Source organism: Thamnophis elegans, chromosome 2, assembly GCF_009769535.1.
Source record: "Thamnophis elegans isolate rThaEle1 chromosome 2, rThaEle1.pri, whole genome shotgun sequence".
In the NCBI taxonomy this organism is placed as follows: domain Eukaryota; kingdom Metazoa; phylum Chordata; class Lepidosauria; order Squamata; family Colubridae; genus Thamnophis; species Thamnophis elegans.
Window position 1 is genome coordinate 98435900 of NC_045542.1, and position 22218 is coordinate 98458117.

General features: G+C 36.9%; 1 protein-coding gene across 8 annotated transcripts in view; it reads left to right on the forward strand.

The window, feature by feature from the left end:
* NSD1 (nuclear receptor binding SET domain protein 1) overlaps positions 1-22218 on the forward strand; it is a 72851-nt gene that overhangs the window by 20935 nt on the left and 29698 nt on the right. For 5 of the 8 annotated variants that reach the window (XM_032211076.1, XM_032211072.1, XM_032211074.1 and 2 more), the window contains 3 exons: positions 10679-10814; positions 14021-14193; positions 14973-17115. In XM_032211076.1, the coding sequence (XP_032066967.1) occupies positions 10679-10814; positions 14021-14193; positions 14973-17115 (2452 nt within the window). The remainder of the gene's footprint in view (positions 1-10678; positions 10815-14020; positions 14194-14972; positions 17116-22218) is intronic. The other 3 variants (XM_032211077.1, XM_032211079.1, XM_032211080.1) reach the window with 1 other exon arrangement.

The following is a 22218-nucleotide window of genomic DNA, read 5'->3' on the forward strand; positions in this document are numbered from 1 at the left end:
TGTGCCTATGATCTTACTTCAGCATTCCTTTGCTTTACAGACCTGTGAAGGTCATAAGTGCAAAGATTACCGTATTTTCACCCATATAACCCGCCCACGCAAATAACCCGCCCACGCGAATAACCCGCAGGTTTGCAAGACCGTGTAAAATGTTTTCCGTATACCCCGCCCACTTATATAACCCGCGACGAGTAAGGGAGAAGGGAAACTGCTGAGATCGGGGGACGGAACGGAGGAGAAAGCTTGTGCCAGCTGGGGAGGGGTTGGACGGTAGTTAATCTGCGTAAAAAAAAATTGTATACCCCGCCCACTTTTATACCCCGCGGGGGCGTGCTGTGTATGTAAAAAAAACCGCATATAACCCGCGGGTTATATGGGTGAAAATACGGTAGTTGTAAAGTTACTTTTCCATTATAGCCGTAATTCCAAACAGTTGCTGAACAAGGATTATCTCTACTCAACAGAACAAACCAGAGGAAATGGTCAGTGAAATGTGATCTTTTGGGTTGTGCATAATTTCTTACTTAGTGATTCTTGCAATCTCTAAGAAATGTTAAAATTGGGAAAGGTTTTTCCCCCTGTGAAAAGCTATATATATATGATTTTAAAAGGAAAAGAATCATTGGTAGATATCTTGCATAAGTTTCCACTTGGGGCTAGCTATTTAAGTAGGAACTCCTGTTTTCAATTGTTTGTATTTCTAATTAAAACTCAAGTACTATAATTCAATTGGTGAGGAAGAACTATTGTGTAAAAAAATTATATTAAAAATTCCAAATTGTAGCTGTTTGTTAACTATTTCCTACAGTATGCTGGGTTACAACTCCCCAGCCAGCATAATCATTTAGCAATCAAAGATGATAAGAGTTGTTGGCCAGTGCTGGCTAGTAGAATGTTCGAATCAGCCATAATTTCTGAATCCCAAGCAGTTTTTATCTTTGGAGATAGCATGCTTTGTCCTCTACAAGATTAGAGAAAAAAATGAGTGACTCAGAATTAGCTCCATTAAAATTCATTGTTTACTCTTAGCCTTGTATACATAGAATTGCAGCTGAATACTCACATGATCTTCATATTAGAATAGGATGAGCAGATACAAAAGAACTTTGAGCTTCAGTTATCCTTTGCAAATTTAATCTTCTGAAATTTCCTCTACACAACTCTTAAAGAAGAAACCTAGTGCTCCTTTACTATAATTTAGCTACCTGAATATAAGTAATTTCTATGAGGGATATGAGTTCTAATTTTTCTACTTGACAGAATGGCTGGACTTAGATGTCTCACTAACCCATTATATGACCATTATATTTTCAAGCTATGATTAAAACAAGCCACAACTCCACATAATATAGCAAGCTAAGGTGACCTGGTTCACAAAATACTGAGAGGGAATGGCCTTGTTTTTGGCTTGTGGCCCCTGAGAATTCTGAAAGCATATTGTGGATCATGTCCTAAAATTTGTAATAAAAGATAGTTTATTCAAGAATGGCTGCTCCACTGGCTCTCTTAGTCATAAATATTTGTTTATTAGATAATAAACTGATGAAGTTATTCTTCATGATCTATGTTGTTAGATGCATATACATTTATCATAGTGTTCCTTTCTGGAATAAGCCATGCACAAAAAATAAGTGAGAAATAATGAACAAAAGAAATTAAAACATTAGATTAAACGTTGACATTAGAATTTTAAAATGAAAGTATAGCTAAATCTTGTTTATACTGGTTCTACTATCTATATTTCTCCAAAACCTTCTATCCTTTTAATCTTTATATCATCACTTTGAGGTCTCTTCAACTGGAACCCAGAACTCAATAGTGTGGGCAGTGGTGATTATGCCTCAGTATGCCCATATAACATCTCTGCTTCAGGAACTGCATTGATTGCCACTTTGTTTCCAAGTAAACAATTCAAAGTGCTGGTTGCAACCTTTAAAAACCTATATGGCACAGGGCTTGGTTACTGAAAGGACTACTTGCCTCCCATAGAGAATCTACCCAGATGATCTGATCTGGCAGTGTTGGCACACTCCAAGTTCCTTTCATTAAACAATGCAGTCTATCAAGACCCTAGAAGTATGCCATCTTAATAACACCAGACCTCTGGAATGAGGTTTTCCGCAATATTTGAATGCCCTCCAACCTACTGTTGTTTCAAAGGATCTCAAGGACCTGGCTCTTTATCTAGACTTTTAGTGGGTGTGACTGAAGAGTCCCTTCTTCTTTTTTCCCGTTTGGGTTTATTATCTCTGCCAACTTTACTCTTTTTTTCTGAGTAGTTTTCTTAACTTAAATGTACTTAATATTTAAAATGATCAGAGTTGCTGGGAGTTGGGCAGCATTTAAATTTAATATATTATTGTTAGTCATATAGTGAGCCCAATGTTTAGACTGGATTTGGCATTTTTACCACCTATTGAGTCCTTCCCAGGGGCCTGTGATAGTCAGATGTGTTTCATGATATTAAAGGTATCATCTCAGGATGTAAGTTGCTGAAAGTAAAGCTTACTTTTCATGATGATTTTCTCACTTGGTGATCAGTGGTGCTGCAGTTGTTTTGGGATTGCACCCAAGGTGCCTATTACTATTTGGTACTATCTTTGCTTTATTTTCCAATAGAGTCATTTTACCTCTATTTGCAAGTCTTTGTATTTTGTGATTTTTCCAATGGTTTCTCTTCTGTTTTGCTGTTTTCAGGTACTGTAGCATCCACATCCAGACTTTTTTGTGTTTCTTAACTATTATTAATTAAGATGGCAGTGTGCTTATCTGTTTGAATTCTAAAGTCCAAGAACACTTTAGCTTCTTCATTTTCTTTTATTTTCTCTACGTTATGGTTCTACCAGTTCTTGGTAAATGGTGATTCTTGCAGATACTCCAGTGCAGCATTGTTGGTATTTTGTCATGCCATTATCTGTGTGATCTTGTAGCATCTAACTAGGTGGTCCATTGTTTCTTCAGCTTCTTTGCAGAGGTGGCATTTGCTGTCTGGCTATCTTCTCAATTCTGGCTTTGCCTGCATTTGTTCTTAAGGCTTGGTCTTGTGCAGCCAGAATTAGCTCCTCTGAATTTTCTTCAATTTTCCTGCTCCTAGCCATTGCTAGATCTTCTATTCTGTCTTTCTTGTATACCAGTTCGGTCTCTCCAGTTCTCAGTTAAGACTTCATGAGATTGTAGCTTCAGTGCGTCTTCGTTGTCCTTCAGATATTATTCCAAATCACTTTCTTCTTCTTCAGCTGTCTGGTGTACTTGTAACATTCCACTCCCACCTATGCTGCTTGGTAAATAATACCTTTCCATATTGCTGCATGGACATTATTCATTGTAATTCTTTTTCTGATCTTACTCTCCATGGTTTTTAGTTCTATTTGAGCCCAGACATTCCAGATGTGTATCTAATGACTGGAATTGCCCAGGTGTCAATTTCCTTGATGGTATTTCCTTCATTGAGTTTAGACTTTACAATTGTCTTCCTGCATTTTAGCCATTAGCCACTGTAGTTCTATTTTCTAAGAATGGCTACAAATAGCTTTATATATCCTGGGGGTATTCTTGGAAATAATTGTAAAAATAAAGCTGGACTATTTTCTGTTTCTGCATTATGCCATGCCAGATTCCTAATCACTTCTTTTTAATTAAAAGAATCTTTTAAAAATGAGTGGAACTTAGAGCCTATTGAATCCCAAGAGAGATATTTGTAGATACATTGTTGCTTATTGAGATTGCATTGCACATTTGAAGAATCTTATATTAAATTATGCATTATGAATTTTAAAACACAATAGATACATTCATATATAGCTCCAAGCCAGAATAGGCAAATAACATCAATAGTATAGGACCGTGATGGTGAAACTATGGCACGAGTGCCGCAGGTGGCATGTAGAGCCCTCTCTGGGGGCATGTGAGCTGTCGCTCCAGCTTAGCTCCATCACGCATGCATGCATGCCTCCCGTCGGCAAGCTGGTTTTCGGGTGTCTGCCGTGCATGCATGGGGGATGGGATGCATGCAAGGGGGGCGTGTGCGCATACGCAGGGGGGCAGAGGGAGCGCAGGGAGTTGCATGCATGGAGGTTGCGCACGCATTCACGGAGGGGAGCAAAGGGGATCGCATGCACATGCGTGGGGGCCCCCACACGCATTGCACTATGGGTGCACACGCACGCGCTTTCGACACACAGCAACAAAAAGGTTAGCCATCACTGGTATATGACAAAAACAAATTATGTCATGTAGATATCTATGTACGTATGTACCAGTATGTATGTATACACAAACACATACACACACATTTGTGTGTTTGTGTGCGCCAAAAACATATTCATGGAAATATTGTATGCATAATTGTATGCAAACATTGCTATTTCATAATTACTTGAAATCAAGATTTGTAACAGTGGTCTCTTGAATAAGCCATGTTAGTTGAATTTGCTCATGAACGGCAGGATTATGCAAAGCCATGATAGAGTTGACTAATGTTTTACTTAGTATATAATGAGAATCTTTGCAAACTAGGCTATTATGGATTGTTCAGTGTTTATGATGTAAAGTCATTTTTTTAGCTTTATAGGAATTTCCCTGCATGCTAGTCTCATGTGGAATATACTGTACAGTTTTTAGGAACATGTATTTATGAAACCGAAAGAAAAAGAAATCCAGACAGCTGCAGAAAGGATATGGTGCAGAAATAAATGTGGTGGGAGTCATAGGAAAACTTGAAATTCATCTACATGGGACAGATCCTAATTCTATAAATAAATAATTTTATTATTATTAAGTTTTGTATCTAAGAGAATTCAGACTTACATTTAGCATTTGTGGCACTATTGTATGCAAATGCAATCTAAGAAAGTTTGATGTTGAAATAACATTTTATCAGTCTGTTTGATTTAAAACAATCTTCCAAAGGAATTAAGTATTGATCTACATGATAAAGCCCCCAAAGGTCTTTCTCAAGACATATTTTATCTTATTCCTGACATATATTATACCTTGCGCCTGATTTTGCTTCAAATCTTAGTTCTTAAATTTTTAATTCTTTTACACAGATGTATCAGATTATACTAGCATACATTAGCTCAAATATGTTATGCCTCCTATAGTCATTCCTTAGTTGGTATTTCCTGTTCCAAAAATTTCCTATGTTCCACTAGGAATATCCAACATTTGTTATTTTTCTCTTTTCCTTCCTACCAAGCAAGAGCAGAGACTGATTTTTCTTGTTGCCGAACAAATAGTTTATAAAACTGTGCATTGGAAGGGGGAGGGGGGTAACTGTATATTTACACAATCCTAACAATAGAGTCAAATGAACATCCTTGTTAGGAATATAATCTAATGGTTGGGTTGGCAATATATAAATCATGTAACAATGTTGTACCTGTTTCTTTAAATCATACTGTAAAATGTGATTGGTTGCTGTTTTCCTCAATCGGCCATAAGAGGGAACCAGAATGACTGTTAGCTCTCTGTTCGTTAGATGCTGGGCTGATCTGATCTGAGTGTTTTGGAAGCTGGCTGTTAGAAAGTGCCGTGAGCTATTGTAAGTTTTGCAACTGCTAGCAAACTTTGAATACGGGACTGATTATATGATACTGGACTATGTTATTTGGATTATCCCTTAACTGAAAGACATTGATGACTGACTGTCTTATCCGTGTATGACTTGGACTGTTTGATGGACTCTGATACCTCTATTTCCACAAAAGTAAAAGCCTATTTAAACTGCAGTGTCTCTGTATGCTGGTTTGTGTGCTCTCCAACACAACTCTCACAACGCTTCTCTGAACGTACTCACTGTCCCAACTGGGAGCTTTCCTAACACTGGTTATGGGCCCAGTTTGGGAGGTGCCTGTTATACTTTGAGTATCATGGATCATTATTCCCGATACGATTATAATACTGTTAAGGACGAAGTTCAGTATAAAACATCTCAGTGAGATTAGGCAACATCTGGTTTACAAATAGATAAAACAAGGAGGGTACAAAATCTCACAAACCGAGAAGATTAACCAGCTTCTTAGAATGTTTAGGATGGAACTGTGTAAACCAGCTAAAACTCCAATGGGTCAGGAATTTAGCCATGATGATGTAAAAAGCCCTGTGTTTGATAAAGGTATTTATCAATCATTGATTGGTAGCTTATCGTATCTGATTAATTGGTCAAGGCCCGAGATAGCATATAGTGTAAATCAATTAGCCAGGTTTAATGCTGAACCTACTGACTGGCAAGCTGCTAAGAGGATATTAAAATATCTTAAGCAGACGATGCATTATAAATTGTATTTAGAGCCTAGAGATGATCTGAGATTAATTGCATATGCTGATGCAAGTTTTGCTACAGATGTGTCTACACAGAAATCAACATCAGGATTTGTTGTATTTCTGGGAAAAGCACTAATTGGATGGTGGTCTATTAGACAAAAACATTTAAGTCTATCGACTATGGAGGCTGAGTTCTCATGTCTGTCATTATTATGTACAGATGTAGTTTGTTACAAACAACTCCTACTGGACATGGGAATTGACATACGAGAGTCTATTGTTGTTTATGAAGACAATCAAGCAGCAATTCAGATGGTATCCAATATTGCTGTAAAAACTAGGTCAAAACACACTGATATAAGATATCTGAACATAAGGCAAAGTGTGAATAGTAAATTAGTTTCACTGGAGTATTATATGTCTGAAGATAACATTGCAGATCATTTTACTAAGGCCCAAGGTAATATAAAGCATAAATGTTGTTGCGAGGAATACCGATTAAGATTGTAAGATTTATATATTGTCCTACCCAAAGGGGAGAACATTAGGAATATAATCTAACAGTTGGGTTGGCAATATATAAATCATGTAACAATGTTGTACCTGTTTCTTTAAATCATACTGTAAACTGTGATTGGTTGCTGTTTTCCTCAATCGGCCATAGGGAGCCAGAAAGCTCTCTGTTCGTTAGATGCTGGGTTGATCTGATCTGAGTGATTTGGAAGCTGGCTGTTAGAAAGTGCCGTGTCTCTGTATGCTGGTTTGTGTGTTCTCCAACACAACTCTCACAATGCTTCTCTGAATGTACTCGCTCTCCCAACGGGGAGCTTTCCTAACAATCCTTAACAGAGGAAATGTCTAGAATTGAAAGCAACAAGCTTCCTTTGATATGCCAGTAGGAACAAGAAGATTGCCAGTAATGCTTGTGAACTTGTAAACAATAATTAAAATGTATGTACATGCTGACAGTGGTTGCATAATATGCCAATGTTGGTGAATTATTTTTCTAATGCTTTTCAACAAATAAATGCATTCCAGACTAGCAATTACTATCCTGCTAGGATTCCCCAGTAAAAAACAAAACAAAATCCTTATGTTGAATTAATTATATATAAGCCTGGTCATAAACATAGAAAATATATTATGTAAGGCAAAAGTGAAGACGTCTCTTTCTCCAGATATTGATCAGAGACATCGTCTGGTTGCTAGAGTCAACCTTGACCATTGCTGAGGGATTCTGATAACCTCTTAATTCTTCATTCTGGAAGCCAAAATACGTCCCCATGGTTACTGCAAACAGGATATAATACGGTCTCATTTTCTAATTCAGATTTTGCTTATTTATTTGAAGCATAAATTCTTTTGGAACTTAGGATAATTTATTTTTTTACATGTCGATCTGTGCTTTATGGCTATATCTTTATTAAGCCTTTAAGGTTTTAGAAATATTTTGATCTCTTCCGTGGCACACAAGATTTCAAAATTGGAGAAGGAAAGAAGAAGAAGGCAAAAAGCTTGAAGTCATTGCCTGCAGATGAAGTCTAGTTAGAGGCAGAAGCTGCACATAATACTGTACTGATAACGGTTAATATAAAACAGCTTTTAAGGTTTCTGGAATTAAGAAGTAGTAAAGAAATAGATTATTCCTGAAAATAGGAAGTCTGATTGTATAGAAATCACTTTATTCTTATGCAAAAGACAATGTTCCTTAGTAGTAGAAAACAGAAGGGGGGAGTAGTAGTGGACAGTTTTGTGGTTATAAAGTTGGACCCTGGGAATAATTTTGCCTAATAGGTACAGGAGCTTGTTGCTATTTTTACTATTATTATTTTACATTCATTGGTCACCCAACTCCAATGGGCTCCTGGTTTATACCTTTTCAGAGAATGTAGCATCATTCCTGCTTCAGATGGCATAATTCTTTTTTTCCTATATAATTTCTCTGCAATTATGCAGATGACTACCATTAAAAATATTAATTATAGTTCAGAAATCCATATGAGTAAACTAATCATGGTCTCATGGTAATATCCTAAAATGATGATTAAACTTCAAGGTTTATTATTTGCAGCCCAAGATCAAACCCAGAAAAAAGACCCAATCCCACAATAAATATAATAAAAAAAATTTAAAGAAAGAAAATCCTGAGATAATGAACAGTTAACAACAGAATTTGAAAGGAATCAGATGGTTTCTAAGAGCTGTTGGATAAAAATGTTGCAATTTAAGTTTGTGAAAACTTAAGAAGTTTGTGGCATTCAAAAAAAAAAAGATAATGGTATTCTGGTCACAATGACAATATTAAGTGGATAGCAATTGGGAAAAGTAAGTAAATTCAGTTGCCAGTGGGATATTTTAATAGCACATGTGAAATAGATTCTATCTCCATGACTGTGTAGAAGCAAGCATGGTTTTTGTATTATTTCTACCAGTTGTTGCCATAATAGGTAATACACCAATTGGGCCAGTGCAAAGGAGGGTAGTATAGAATATTGGGGAAAAATGCAGGGACAGTCCAGGGAGGGGAGGAAATTATACAATACAATAGCAGAGTTGGAAGGGACCTTGGAGATCTTCTAGGCAGGAAACCTGTACCGTTCCAGACAAATGGCTATCCAACATCTTCTTAAAGACTTCCAGTGTTGGGACATTCAAAACGTCTGGAGGCAAGCTGTTCCACTGATTAATTGTTCTAACTGTCAGGAAATTTCTCCTCAGTTCTAAATTGCTTCTCTCCTTGATTAGTTTCCACCCATTGCTTCTTGTTCTACCCTCAGGTGCCTTGGAGAATAGTTTGACTCCCTCTTCTTTGTGGCAACCCCTGAGATATTCAAAATGCCTTAACCTTTTGGCAAGTCCACTATATGTGGAAATATGTATCATCGAGAGAACCACATCTCCAACATTTGGGTTGTAAATTTGGATACATAGAAGCCAACTTTTTAGAATCTAAATGCCATCTATAGAACATCTTGTAAAAATTTTCTCTCAGGTTTTGGGCTTGTGTAAATTTTACATTTCTTACCCAAATTCTTTCCCATGTATCCAACATTATTGGTTCTTCAATATTTTGAGCCCACTTTATCATACAATCTTTAACTAGTTCTGTTTCAGAATCCATCTGTACTAATACATTGTATATCCTCTTTATATGCATTAAACTTTGATCGCAACCCCTGAGATATTGAAACACTGCTATCATGTCTCTCCTAGTCTTTCTTTTCATTAAACTAGACCTACCCAGTTCCTGCAACCGTTCTTCATGTGTTTTAGTCTCCAGTCCCCTAATCATCCTTGTTGCTCTTCTCTGCACTCTTTCCAGAGTCTCCACATCTTTTCTACATCGTGGTGACCAAAACTGAATGCAGTATTCCAAGTGTGGCCTTACCAAGGCATTATGTTATAAAAGAGGTTGCATATCTAGATTGAGCATCTAATTTAACAGAAAAACACCACTAATTTAGTAGGTTAAGATGGAAGCTGTTGAGATTACTGAACAGTGCAATCATGTGCACATCTTCTCAGAAGCAAAGAACATTGGATTCATTACTCTTTGAATGGGTGAATATATGATGTAAGGCTAAAATGGTAAAACAAAATCTATATCAGCACTATCGGCCTTGCAGCAGGATGGGCAACAAACAAATTTAATAAATAAATATTTCTTTGCATGTATTGCATTTATGCTGAATTCTTCATAGCGACATCCTTAGTTTCCCAAAGGAAAATGCCATTGATCATGGTATGTTTAAGTGGAAGAAATTTATGCTTGGATAGATTATTTCGGATGTCTGCCATTTTGCTACCTCTCTTTGCAATATTGTTGTGGCAAATTTTTAATACTTGAGCTGCGTTCTGGTTTGTGTGTGCTGTGATCTGTTCAGAGGGAAAGCCCTACTAAAAAAAACCGATTCTGGATCCCAGTTCTTCCTTTCATGCAAATAAAAGTTGTTTTATTTGTCTTAAAGAAGCTGCTACTAAAAGAGCCCTAACAAGGTACAAAGTATCTCAGTGATCAAATATTGTGTTAGTAATATAAATTCCTTTCCCCATTTTTATTGACGAAATTGTTAAGACCAGAGCTCTTTCCTTTCAGAAGAGAGCAGAAATACTAGTTAGGGTTTGTTCACAGATTTTAAAGTTGATAAATTTGTTTACCAAAATATCAATATTGGTGCCTTTTTTGATTTTCTTCTTCTTTTATTTTATTTTCTGAAATAAAATTTTGCAGTGTATGATTTATAAATGTTCAAAACAGTGACTTTATACAAAAGTTTGTGATTAGATTTGCCTTGAAGTAAAATACTCTTTTGACTATTTTAATTTCCAATATATATGGTGCACTTTTACAGTGGGGAAGGATGGGAACTAATTCAGCAACTGATTTATTGTGATTTCTTGTTTTATTTCAAAGGGTCGAACCAAGAAGAAACCTGCTCCAGTGAAATATGAAGCTGGAGATCTTGTATGGGCCAAGCTCAGCAGACGTCCATGGTGGCCCTGTAAAGTTTGTCATGATCCTGTATTAGATACTCATTCAAAAATGAATGGTAATCTACTCATCCTGCATTATATATGTTTTGAGTTTTATCATTGAACATCATTAAGTACATATAACATTTTGTAAATGATTTGTTTGCATTGTGTGGATTAATCATGATCAATTGATAGGGAAGAAATAGAAATGATTCCTAAGATAGTCCTAAGCTAATCATATTTGTAATGAGTGAGATTTTCTTAATGGGGAGATGGGAAGTACAGAATATTTGTTGCATAGTGAGTGGGCTTGAGTATGGAACAAGTTCAGGACAGTCCAAATTTTCAAAGCACCTGAAGGTCAGACAAGGAACAATGGATGGAAACTGATCAAGGAGAGGTTCAACCTAGAAATAAGGAGAAATTTTCTGACAATGAGAACAATTAACCAGTGGAACAGAAGTTGCCTTCAGAAGCTGTGGGTGCTTCATCACTGGAGGCTTTCAAGAAGAGACTGGACAGCCACTTTTCTGAAATGGTATTTCAGCAGGGAGTTAAACTAGATGACCTACAAATGTCCCTTCCAATTCTGTTGTTCTGTATTTCGAACGACTGTTTTAAGGTCAGAATATTCTTGAATGGAATATTTTGATCTTCCTGAGTATTATCCACATAAATGCTGTCATGCAGTAAAATTCTAAACTGGTATTTTTGAAGTTAGCTGTTTATGCATTGGATTTTTTAAAAAATGCAGGTAAAGATTTTTATAATTATAATCCTATGCAGAATAATTTATTCAGTTCTTAAGAAATCTTCAAATGCAACTACTTAGGCATTTTTAAAGTGCATATCTTTAAAAAATAAACTTTACAATAGAAGGGGGCAGCAGAACAATCATATTTTAAAAAATAATTGCAGGACAGAGTATGTATAGTCCTCAACTATTTGTTTAGCAACTGTTTGATGTTACAATCAAACTATAAAAAAAGCAACTTATGACAGGTTCTCCCACTTGCAACCATCATAGCATCCCTGTAGTCATATGATCAAAATTTGGGTGCTTGGCAGATAGCAAGTATTTATAAAAATTGTGATATCCCAGGATTACATGATTGACATTTGTTGCCTTCCCATTTGCTGTCTTCTGACAAGCAAAATCAGTGAGGGAAGCCAGATTTGCTTAATAACCATGTGATTCACTTAACCAATGAGGTGATTCATTAACTGCAGGGAAAAAAGGTTATAAAATCGAGCATGATACATTTAACAACCACCTTGTAGCTAAGGGTTGAAAGGAAGGGTTCTTGATGCTCTCTGAGCTTGGTTGCTTTCTTGCAGATGTTTCATTACCCAAACTAGGTAATGTCATCTGTGCAAATGATGAACATCACTAATGATTTTACCTTCATTTGGGTAAATGTCTATGGAGATTCTCAATAATCCAGGTCATGGTTGCCCCAAAGATGCTTTCTCCATTAGGCAACTGGACTTTCTTGGAAAACATTTCTCTTTGAAAACATTTCACTGAACATTTCTTCAGTTCTGAAGAAGCTTCTTGGATGAGAAGCAAAATGTTTTCAAAGAAAAATCCAAAGAAAGTCCAGTTGCCTATTGGAGAAACAATGGGGAGTGGGAAGGATAGATTCCTGGGAATGGATGGTTTAAGTGCAGCTCATTTTTTTCTGAACCTTCCTCTCCACACACTTTCCCCAATGGAAAAGAAGACTGTTTCCATTGGAAGACTTTTAAAAAATGGCCAAAAAGAAAGAGCAGTTTTCAAGGTCTCTTGTTGGACAAGGAGAAAAGGGTTAACTTTGTCTTGCCTCTTGTCCCCAAAATGTCTTGCTATGCTGCCTGCAGATAGGAATTGGAGATCCTCCAGTGTTGCTGAATACTGCTCTGTAGTCCACCTCATTGGCCATGTTGTTGGCCAGTTTGCGGTCCAGCAATTTCTGACCCTGCATGGATTCACCACTTCTGGCTAATAGGGGTAGTTGAAGCTTAATTTGGAGAAAAAGGAACCTCAGATGACCTGTGAATTAACTACCATAGACTGACTGCATCCTGCTAATAAAATAAAGCAGTAGCTGTAGAGATATATTTATTTATTATATTTATTCTGCCTTTATTATTTTACAAATAAGGCAACAAACACATGCAATACTCCTTCCTCCAACAATTTTCTCCATAACAACAGGCCATGTGATGCGGGTTGGATTGAAAGGAAATGACTGGTTCAAAGTCACCCAGCTGGCTTTCATGCTTAAAGCAAGACTAGAGCTCCTGTTTTTAGGCCAGCACCTTAACCACTAGGTCAAATTGACTCTTAATTTTAGAGATAAGCAGCGCCTATTAAAATAAAGCCTTTAGCAACATTGGGATTGCTTTGGAGCAATTCTTAGGATATTTAAAGAAAGAAAGGCTTATTTGTTTGGTTTACATCTTTAATAGTGAACTTTGATGCTATTAGGGAGCAAGTTGAAAGGTATCAAAGTGCTGAGAATGGTGAAGTTTATCGAAACACATCTTTAAATATAGTGAGGGTACATCCTACATGGGTGGGGATGGGGGTTATGGGTTCTTATGTTGTGAAATTTTCATCTTGCAAATTACCTAGTGTCATTGTACATGAGTTTATTTTATTTATTTATTAAATTTGTTTGTTGCCCATCTTGCTGCGAGGTGACTCTGAGCAGATTACAACAATTAGGAATTATATAATAGCAATAATAGCAATAGCAATAACAGTAGACTTACATACCGCTTCATAGGGCTTTCAGCCCTCTCTAAGCGGTTTACAGAGTCAGCATATTGCCCCCAACAACAATCCGGGTACTCATTTTACCCACCTCGGAAGGACGGAAGGCTGAGTCAACCCTGAGCCGGTGAGATTTGAACCGCTGTACTGCTGATCTACCAGTCAGCCTGCAGTGCTGCATTTAACCACCGCGCCACCTTGGCTCAATTAGGTTGCCATATACACTTATTTAATAAATAAATATTATATTTAATAAATAAAATCACAGGTAGAAAAGAACATTCTTACTTGTCATGAAATGTTCTGGGGATGTGCATTTGGAAAGTCTAATGTATTTCCCTTGAGCTCTTGATTCTAAAAGAAAGCTAACAGAAATCGTGCAAAGGACTCTCTATAATAAAGTGAACATGTGTTTCAGTAACTTATTTTAGGCTCCATTTGCTAATCCTAAATTGGCAGTTTCAGGCCGTTCTTTTCTGAACTTAGTACAAAATGTAAATATAACTAATTTTATTTCAATAGTTACTAACCGCAAGCCATATCGAGAGTATCATGTGGAAGTATTGGGCGATCCATCTGAAAGAGCCTGGGTGATGGGAAAATGTATTGTGATTTTTGAAGGAAGACATCAGTTTGAAGAACTACCTATCCTTCGGAAAAGAGGGAAACAGAAAGAGAAAGATTACAAGCACAAGGTAAATCTCTTGTTCTCATGCATGTACTGTGTTTAGGATTCTTGCTGAAATATAACACATAAGTAAGGATCCAGCCAAAAGGAACTATTATTGAAAGAAGCATAGATTGCAGTTGGAATGAAATCACTTGCATAAATACCTCATTGAAATTAGTAGGATGTCAGTTTTGTTTTGATTATGGCCATAACATTTTCAAGCTGTAATCATTTATATAATTTGAGACTTGAAACTTGTTAGTAGAATAATGTTATATGTATTGGTATATTCACAGAGCCGCCTAAAATAAATTAGAAAATGGCATTTTTTTATTTTCTTTTTTAATAAAACAGTAGAACTGATAATTTTGAGAAGAAGTCACAATATTTCTAATGATAAAGCATTTGCCTTGGAAGTGCAGGTATAGGATAAGATGACCAGGATGGGGCTTATTTTAGAATAATGGGTCCAGTAAGAACTCGTCTATTTCTAGTTCCTAGCCCTGCATTCCTTTTTCCAGTGCAGAAGTGGTAGTATTAACTGTCCAGGGGATTGTTTCACTTGAAGTACTCCAGGCTGACCAATGGAATTCTTAACAATTCCATTAGGCTTCATTAAGGATCAGTATTTGTCAAGTTATCTGAATGTAATAATGCTGCTCAAATCTGAGTTGTATATTTTGTTATACATTGCAAATAAACTTTGTGAAGGAAAGTATGATAATCTCTTAGTGTGATACTATTATTTGCATATAAGTATTTATTTTCTAATTTCCTCTTGTCCTGTCTCTATTCATTTTTAAGGTTCCTAAGAAATTAATGGCTAAATGGGAGATCAGTGTCGGCCTTATTACTGAATATCTTAAGCAGAATGGCATGAAAAAATGTATCCGGACTTCTAGCAAGTTGGAGAGTATTCATTTAATGGGATCGTGTAAAAAGGATTCCTTAAACGAGCAGAGCAGGCATCTGAATGGATATTTGAAACCATTAGCATTTGATTCTAAACATTTGTCCCATGATAAAGGAAAAATATTCACTAAATCACAAATGAGGAAGAACTCTGATGCAAGGAAGGGGAATAGAATTAAGAAATGTAACATTAAGAGAGAGTGTGAAGGGGAAGTGCCAATGAGCAAAGTTAAAAATACAATTTCTGAAAACATGCCAGATAAGCAGGCATCTCATGAACTTTGCAGAGCAGCAGAAAGCCTTATGGGTTCCAAATGTACAGTGGAAAACTATTTGCTCTCTTCTTTTGGAGAAAGACAATTTGAAAATAAATCTAAAAAAGCAGAATATGATGTCTCTCAAAGAGACTGCCAACTTGAACCCCCCCAAATAGATTTGAAGAAAATGAAAAGCCCCTCAGGCTTCATGTCCAGTTCAACACAACAGCAGCCATATTCTGGAACTGAAGGTGGAAATGAGATAAAAAAAGAAATGGACTCTGATGGTATCTGCGATCTAGAGCCTCTTGACCAAAGTATTGCAGCAGCATATAGAGATCTAAAAATTTGTGACTCTATAAACAAAGGAGGAAAGGAACTGTCTTTGGGACAGAGAAGCATTAAACGTCCTGTACCTCTCTCCAAAAGTAGTAGTAGAAATCAGAAACCTCTGGAAGGCTCTTTAGATAGGAATGCCAATGTTGAAGCAGGAGACAAGCAATTCCAGCAGCCATCCTTTGAAGCTGAGAGGAAGGCATCTGCTTACAGGAAGGACAATCTTACCATGGTAGATAAGCACACTACACTCCAAAGTAAAGGGTTTACAAGTCACATGGATATTGAACAGCTTCAATTCAGAACTACAAAATGCAAACACAAAGGATCTGCTGCTGCTACCACCCCCACAGAATCATCTCTTAAGAAAGAGGAATGTATCCCTGACAGCTGCTTTTCTACTACCAAAGGTGCTCCTGGGTTTCAACTAGATACACCTGCCAAAAGTGGGAAGCTTGATGGCTCTCAACTGCCAAACAGCACCAGAGAGAAATCTCATGATTCTGCTGAAATAGAAACAGCTGTTGTGAAACATGTACTTTCTGAGCTGAAAGAGCTGTCCTATAGGTCCATGAATGATAAAGCTAAAGACTGTGGGCCGCCTAAGACTACGGTGCCCCTACTCTTTTCATCTGTCTCTGGGCAAAATCACTTGCCTATTGAGCCTGATTACAAATTCAGCACCTTATTAATGATGTTGAAAGATATGCATGACAGTAAGACAAAAGAGAAACAGATCATGACTTCGCAGAACATTGTCTCCTACAGAGGTTCTAGCAATGGGGAAAGTGCTGGAAGTAATACTCCGAGTGATTTGACACCTTTGACTACAATGGGAGCAACTCCTAAAATAGAAAAAAATCAAGAAAGTGCTCAAGAACCAGAATGTCTTAAACCCAAAGAAGGTCAGTCCTCTTTTTCACATGATATCACAGCCAAGTTGATCAATCCTGGTGCTAAAAAAAGGGAACTCGCAAATACGGCTGTAGCTGATACACACTGCACCGCAAGGCGCAGCTATCCAAAATCTAAGCAACTATCTAAACTAATAGTTAACACAACATCAAAGAGCAAATCATTAAAACATTTATTCAGTGCAGCAAGGAGAGTGTCCCACCAGCATAGAGCTACCCTAAGCTCAGTTGCTAGATCTCTAGACAAAACCCAGGAAGATTTTGCAAGGAAAGTACCTTGGGAGTTGATCCAACATTCTCCTGGTGAAGACTCTTCGAGTTCCTCTGATGGCAGTTTAGTTCATGTAAAAATGAAGTCAGAATCTGGTAAAAAGAAAGAGAGCTACAGGCCCTTTGACAATGGGGAGTGCCTAGAGTTGGAAACAGGACTGAATAGAGAAGGCTCCTTGGGGGATGAGTCTAAAGATGTAAGCCACGTAGCACCCAAAAAGCGATGGAAACATTTTAACCAAAGCAGTTCTAAAGCTGGTAAGCACATCGGTAGTTCTAGGGAAACAGGAGGGAAAATATTTTGTTCATCTTTGGCTGGTACTGAACGAAACAATTTTGATTGAGTGGAGATCTGCCCTTGCTTTTCAGGGTGATTAAATAAGACAGGCAAAGTTTGTGAAAACTTTTTAGCTGAGTAATGTTTTCTTGTTTATAATAAGAACTGCAAGTGGGTTGTTTGATTTCCTATAGCTGCAGGTGGAAAGTACTATGAAATCCTGTAGATTAAAAAAAAATCATTTTTAAAAAGGTGGGCTAGAACTTGGTTCTTTGACATCTAATTTTCCAGGATAATTTTCTGTTTGTTAATACAAGGATCATGTAGTAAAAATGTGTGCCTGTACCTGTAGTTTGGTACAGCTGTTAAATTTATTGTCTCATTTGTAGGTTGTGAGAAGTAAGTGTTGCAAAGCTATAGAAGCAAGCTACCTTTGATAGGAGAGAAAATCTTAGAGAATAGCCTGGCATATATTATGTTGTATTGAATTTTTTGAACACTTCTCCTCTTTTGAGGTTAATTTAGGCTTCTAGTTTTTAGAAGTCAAATCAACAGCTGTCCAAATAAGAAAAGAAATAAATGTAGGTTTGTTTGTTTGTTTACTTTGCAAAAAGGATATTCTTTTCAAATGAATGCTGTGGAATCAAGCCCAGCTGTACTATAAGCAATTCAAAATGGCAGGAATTTTAGTGTGTCTGTTGTAAATGTTAAGAAGTGTAAGATGTAGAATGTACTGAATCATTGCTGCACATACCCAGATGACAATATAGGCAATAATTCTGAATCTCTTTGCTGCTATCTAGTGTTGCCTCAATTTTTGCAGCCGACGGATAACACGCCTAGTCTGTATCATTTCAATCCATGAACTGTAGATTGTATTTTTAAGTGTTCACTTATTCATGTCCAGCCTTGGGGTTGCCTGTTATGCGGTACCCCAAATCTTAAATAGTTGCTTGAGTTCTGCCAGACTATAATAATCAATATGACAAAAGAGAAGTATTATTTAATGCATAAGGAATTAATTTATTAACTATAATTTATATGAATATCTTTACTTGAAGAACCTCTGCAAATAGGCAAACAGAACTGAAAACATTGGGCTGAACTACAGCTCTCCTCTTCTCATATAGTAGAATGTATTTTATGTTTTGCTTTGTTTTTTAACTGAGGCAGCATTGAAAAGAATATCTCCACAGGAGGTTAAAATATTCCCATTTCAGTAATGGCTCATGTGGAGGTAGGTTGAGATCTGAAGGTGCAGAAAGCAGGATAAAGGTCAGTTATAGTTTGATAGAGCCATAGATATTAATTTGTACATTCTTTATATATGAAATGTATATTCACACATATGTGCTTGTATGAATAAGGTTAGGAGTTAATAGGCTGCTATCATAAACTGCATCTCTACCTGCTGTTTTATAAAAAGTAAATTAAGCACATTTATAATTAGGTTGCTCTCAAAAATGACCTCAGATTTAGTCTAGTAATTCTACTTCAGGTTGAAAATAGACCTTGCAATATGCATTGCAAGATATATTTGATTTAAAATTTTATCATATAGGCTATTGTTTTAGTAGAACAAGGTAATATTGCAAGAAGCTGATCCTGCCTAACAATAAGTTTCTGCACTTTTTACCTAATGTAGTGTTTGGAGGTAGCTACTTGCACATTATAGCAATAGCAATAGCAGTTAGACTTATATACCGCTTCATAGAGATTTCAGCCCTCTCTAAGCGGTTTACAGAGTCAGCATATCGCCACCACAGTCTGGGTCCTCATTTCACTCACCTCGGAAGGATGGAAGGCTGAGTCAACCTTGAGCTGGTGAGATTTGAACCGCTGAACTGCAGATAGCAGTCAGCTGAAGTGGCCTGTAGTACTGCACTCTAACCACTGTGCCACCTCAGCTCTTCTTATAGTATATTCTACATTATATTGGTTTTGTGGGCTCAGCATTAATTACAGTACCAGTAGATTTCTAGGTGAATTTAAGTGTTGATTTTAACTTATAAAATCCATATAGCTTGGGACTTGCATACCTACAGAATCAACTACTTCATATGGAGGCTATTGATCCAGTGTGCACATCCTGTGTAGGAAACTTAAAGGGAGACAGGAGAATTTCAATACTTCTAAGATGGTTGAAAGGTTCTCTATAGTCTGTAGGGTTGACCTTTGCCGAGAAGTCTAAAACGGTGAAGAGGGACACAATTTCCCCCATCCAGATTCCTTTGTAGATCATCCCATGAAATTTCTGCTGCTTGCTGAGACCTGAAAGGAATCAGATAATCCAATTTGTCTTGGACACTTTGCAGTTGCTATCATAACCTTCCCCAGAATTGGAACATTTAAAAATGGATAACAGTTTTCCAACATGGCAAAATCAAGGGAGGGGTTCTTCGTGAGCAGGGGCACTTTTTCAAGGAGGATAATACTAATCTTCCACCAACTTTGGCTTTACCTTCCTGACACAGCTGATAACCCCTTACCTTCTTCCTGAAGGGGCCAGGTCAGGCAGGATTTCCATTCACATGTGGGAGAACTGATACTCTCCACTTCCCCAGAATGCTCAGAATGAAATGAAACTATATATAACATTGCAAGATGCTTACCTCTGTTACCTCCATTGATTCTATCCTTTTGGCATCTAGTTTTGAGTGAGTTTAATTTTATAGGCAAAATGTTTTGAGCTTGTGGGCAGTTTTTCCTCACTCTTGCTAGACAAAAGGAAATGGGTCATCCTGAACAATACTGCTGGGACCCAGCCTGCCAGCACAATAAAAACAAATAAGAATACTTCACCACACTTAATCACTATAGTATAGACTCAAATATGAGCTTGTACCAGGTTTGTTTAAACCCACTTCTATGTTTCTTCACCAATGGTCTTGGTGTTTCATTTCCCAGAACTTCTTAGTAAATTACTGGGTACCTTGGGATGAATGAACAGGGAGAGAGAGCACTCAAAAGCCATCTTATCAATCACCATGGTCAGTTGAAATCCATGCAAATCCGTAAAATATTAAGGGTTCTCCTTCTCTGCAGAATTTTTAGGTGATGACTAACATTAGGCAAACCAGTAAGTGATTTAGCCATGGCAAATACTACCAGTCCCATCCTCAAGCATAGATTACCAGCAGCTGATCCAAGGTGAATACTTAGTATGATGGGTGACTGCTTCCATACAATACAATAATATAATAGAGTTGGAAGGGACCTTGAAGGTCTTCTAGTCCAACCCCCTGCCTAGGTAGGAAACCCTATACTGTTTCAGACAAATGGCTATCCAACATCTTCTTAAAGACTTCCAGTGTTGGAGCATTCACAACTTCTGGAGGCAAGCTGTTCCACTGATTAATTGTTCAGATCAGACATTTATGTTAATGCAAATATTCTCAACTGTTTTCTTTTTTTTTAATCATTCAAAGGTTTTATTTCTTTTAAAACACAAATATTTCATCATTCGTCAATCATTAAAACATCGAAGTACAATTTTTGTGTGTGTGTGTGCCCCTCCCTCCCTCCACCCCCCTACCCCCCCTCCTTCCCCCCCCCCGACTTCCCAGAACCCGTACACGGTATGGATTTTTAACAAACACAGTCTAAAATCTATTGGGGAAAAAAAAAAGAAATAAAGAAATTAATGACATTCTGCATTGACCTTAGCTTCTTCTTGCTGAACTAACTTTAAACAATTTAAATCATTTCTGATCTTAAGCATAGGCTAACTGGAATTTCTTGGTCCCGTATTTATTTTGTATATAGTCAATCCATTTTTTCCAGTCTCGTTTATATCTCTCATTTGAGTGATCTTTAAGATATGCCGATATTTTAGCCATCTCGGCTAAGTTTGTGACTTTCAATGTCCATTCTTGGATTGTAGGCAAGTCTTCCTTCTTCCAGTATTGCGCCACCAACAGTCTTGCTGCCGTTATTAGGTGCAGAATCAAGTTAGTCTCTATCACTGTAAAGTCAGTACATATACCTAGTAAAAATAACTGAGGAGTAAACTTTATCCTTCTTTTAAAGATATTTTGCATAACCCACCATATTTTTATCCAGAATGCCTTAACTTTTTGGCAGGTCCACCATATATGATAATATGTAGCATCGAGAGAACCACACCTCCAACATTTAGGCTGTACATTCGGATACATAGAAGCCAACTTTTTAGGATCTAAATGCCATCTATAGAACATCTTGTAAAAACTTTCTCTCAGATTTTGAGCTTGTGTAAATTTCACATTTCTTACCCAGATTCTTTCCCATGTATCCAACATTATTGGTTCTTCAATATTTTGAGCCCATTTTATCATAAAATCTTTAACTAATTCTGTTTCCGAATCCATCTGTATTAATACATTATATATCCTCTTTATATGCATTAAGCTTTGATCTCTTATTTGTTTAAACAAATTATCCTCAACTTGGATAAAACCAATTTTTTGATCTATTTTCCACCTAGCCTGTAATTGCCCATACTGGAACCATGTTTGAACTACCTTCTCCTCTTTTAATACCTCTAAAGATTTTAATTGTAATACCCCCCTTTCCGAGGTAAGAAGCTGTCTGTAAGTAATTCTGTCCTGTTTTTGTGCTATATTCATATTTTCAATTGCGTGTCTAGGAATTGCCCACATGGGTATCTTGTCATTTAATTTATATTGGTATTTTTTCCAGACCCGCAGTAAAGCATTTCTTAAAATATGACTTTTAAAATTCTTATCCAGGTAATAACAGGTAAGCATGCCAACCATATACCAGATCGTGTCCCTCAATATTCAATATTCTATCATTGGTTAAATGAGTCCGATCACTAATTACAGATAATGCCACTGCATCATAATATAGTTTTAAATTAGGTAGTTTCAATCCTTCTCTCTCACGTACATCTTGCATTATTTTCATCTTTACCCTCGGCTTCTTTCCTGCCCATACAAATTTGTTGATACCCTTCTGCCATTCTAAAAGATTTGCATCTTTTTTAAGTATAGGTAACATTTGGAAAAGAAATAAAAATTTGGTAATTTTTGGTCATTTTCACTGCCGCTATCCTACCCAGCAAAGATAAGTGAAATTTCTCC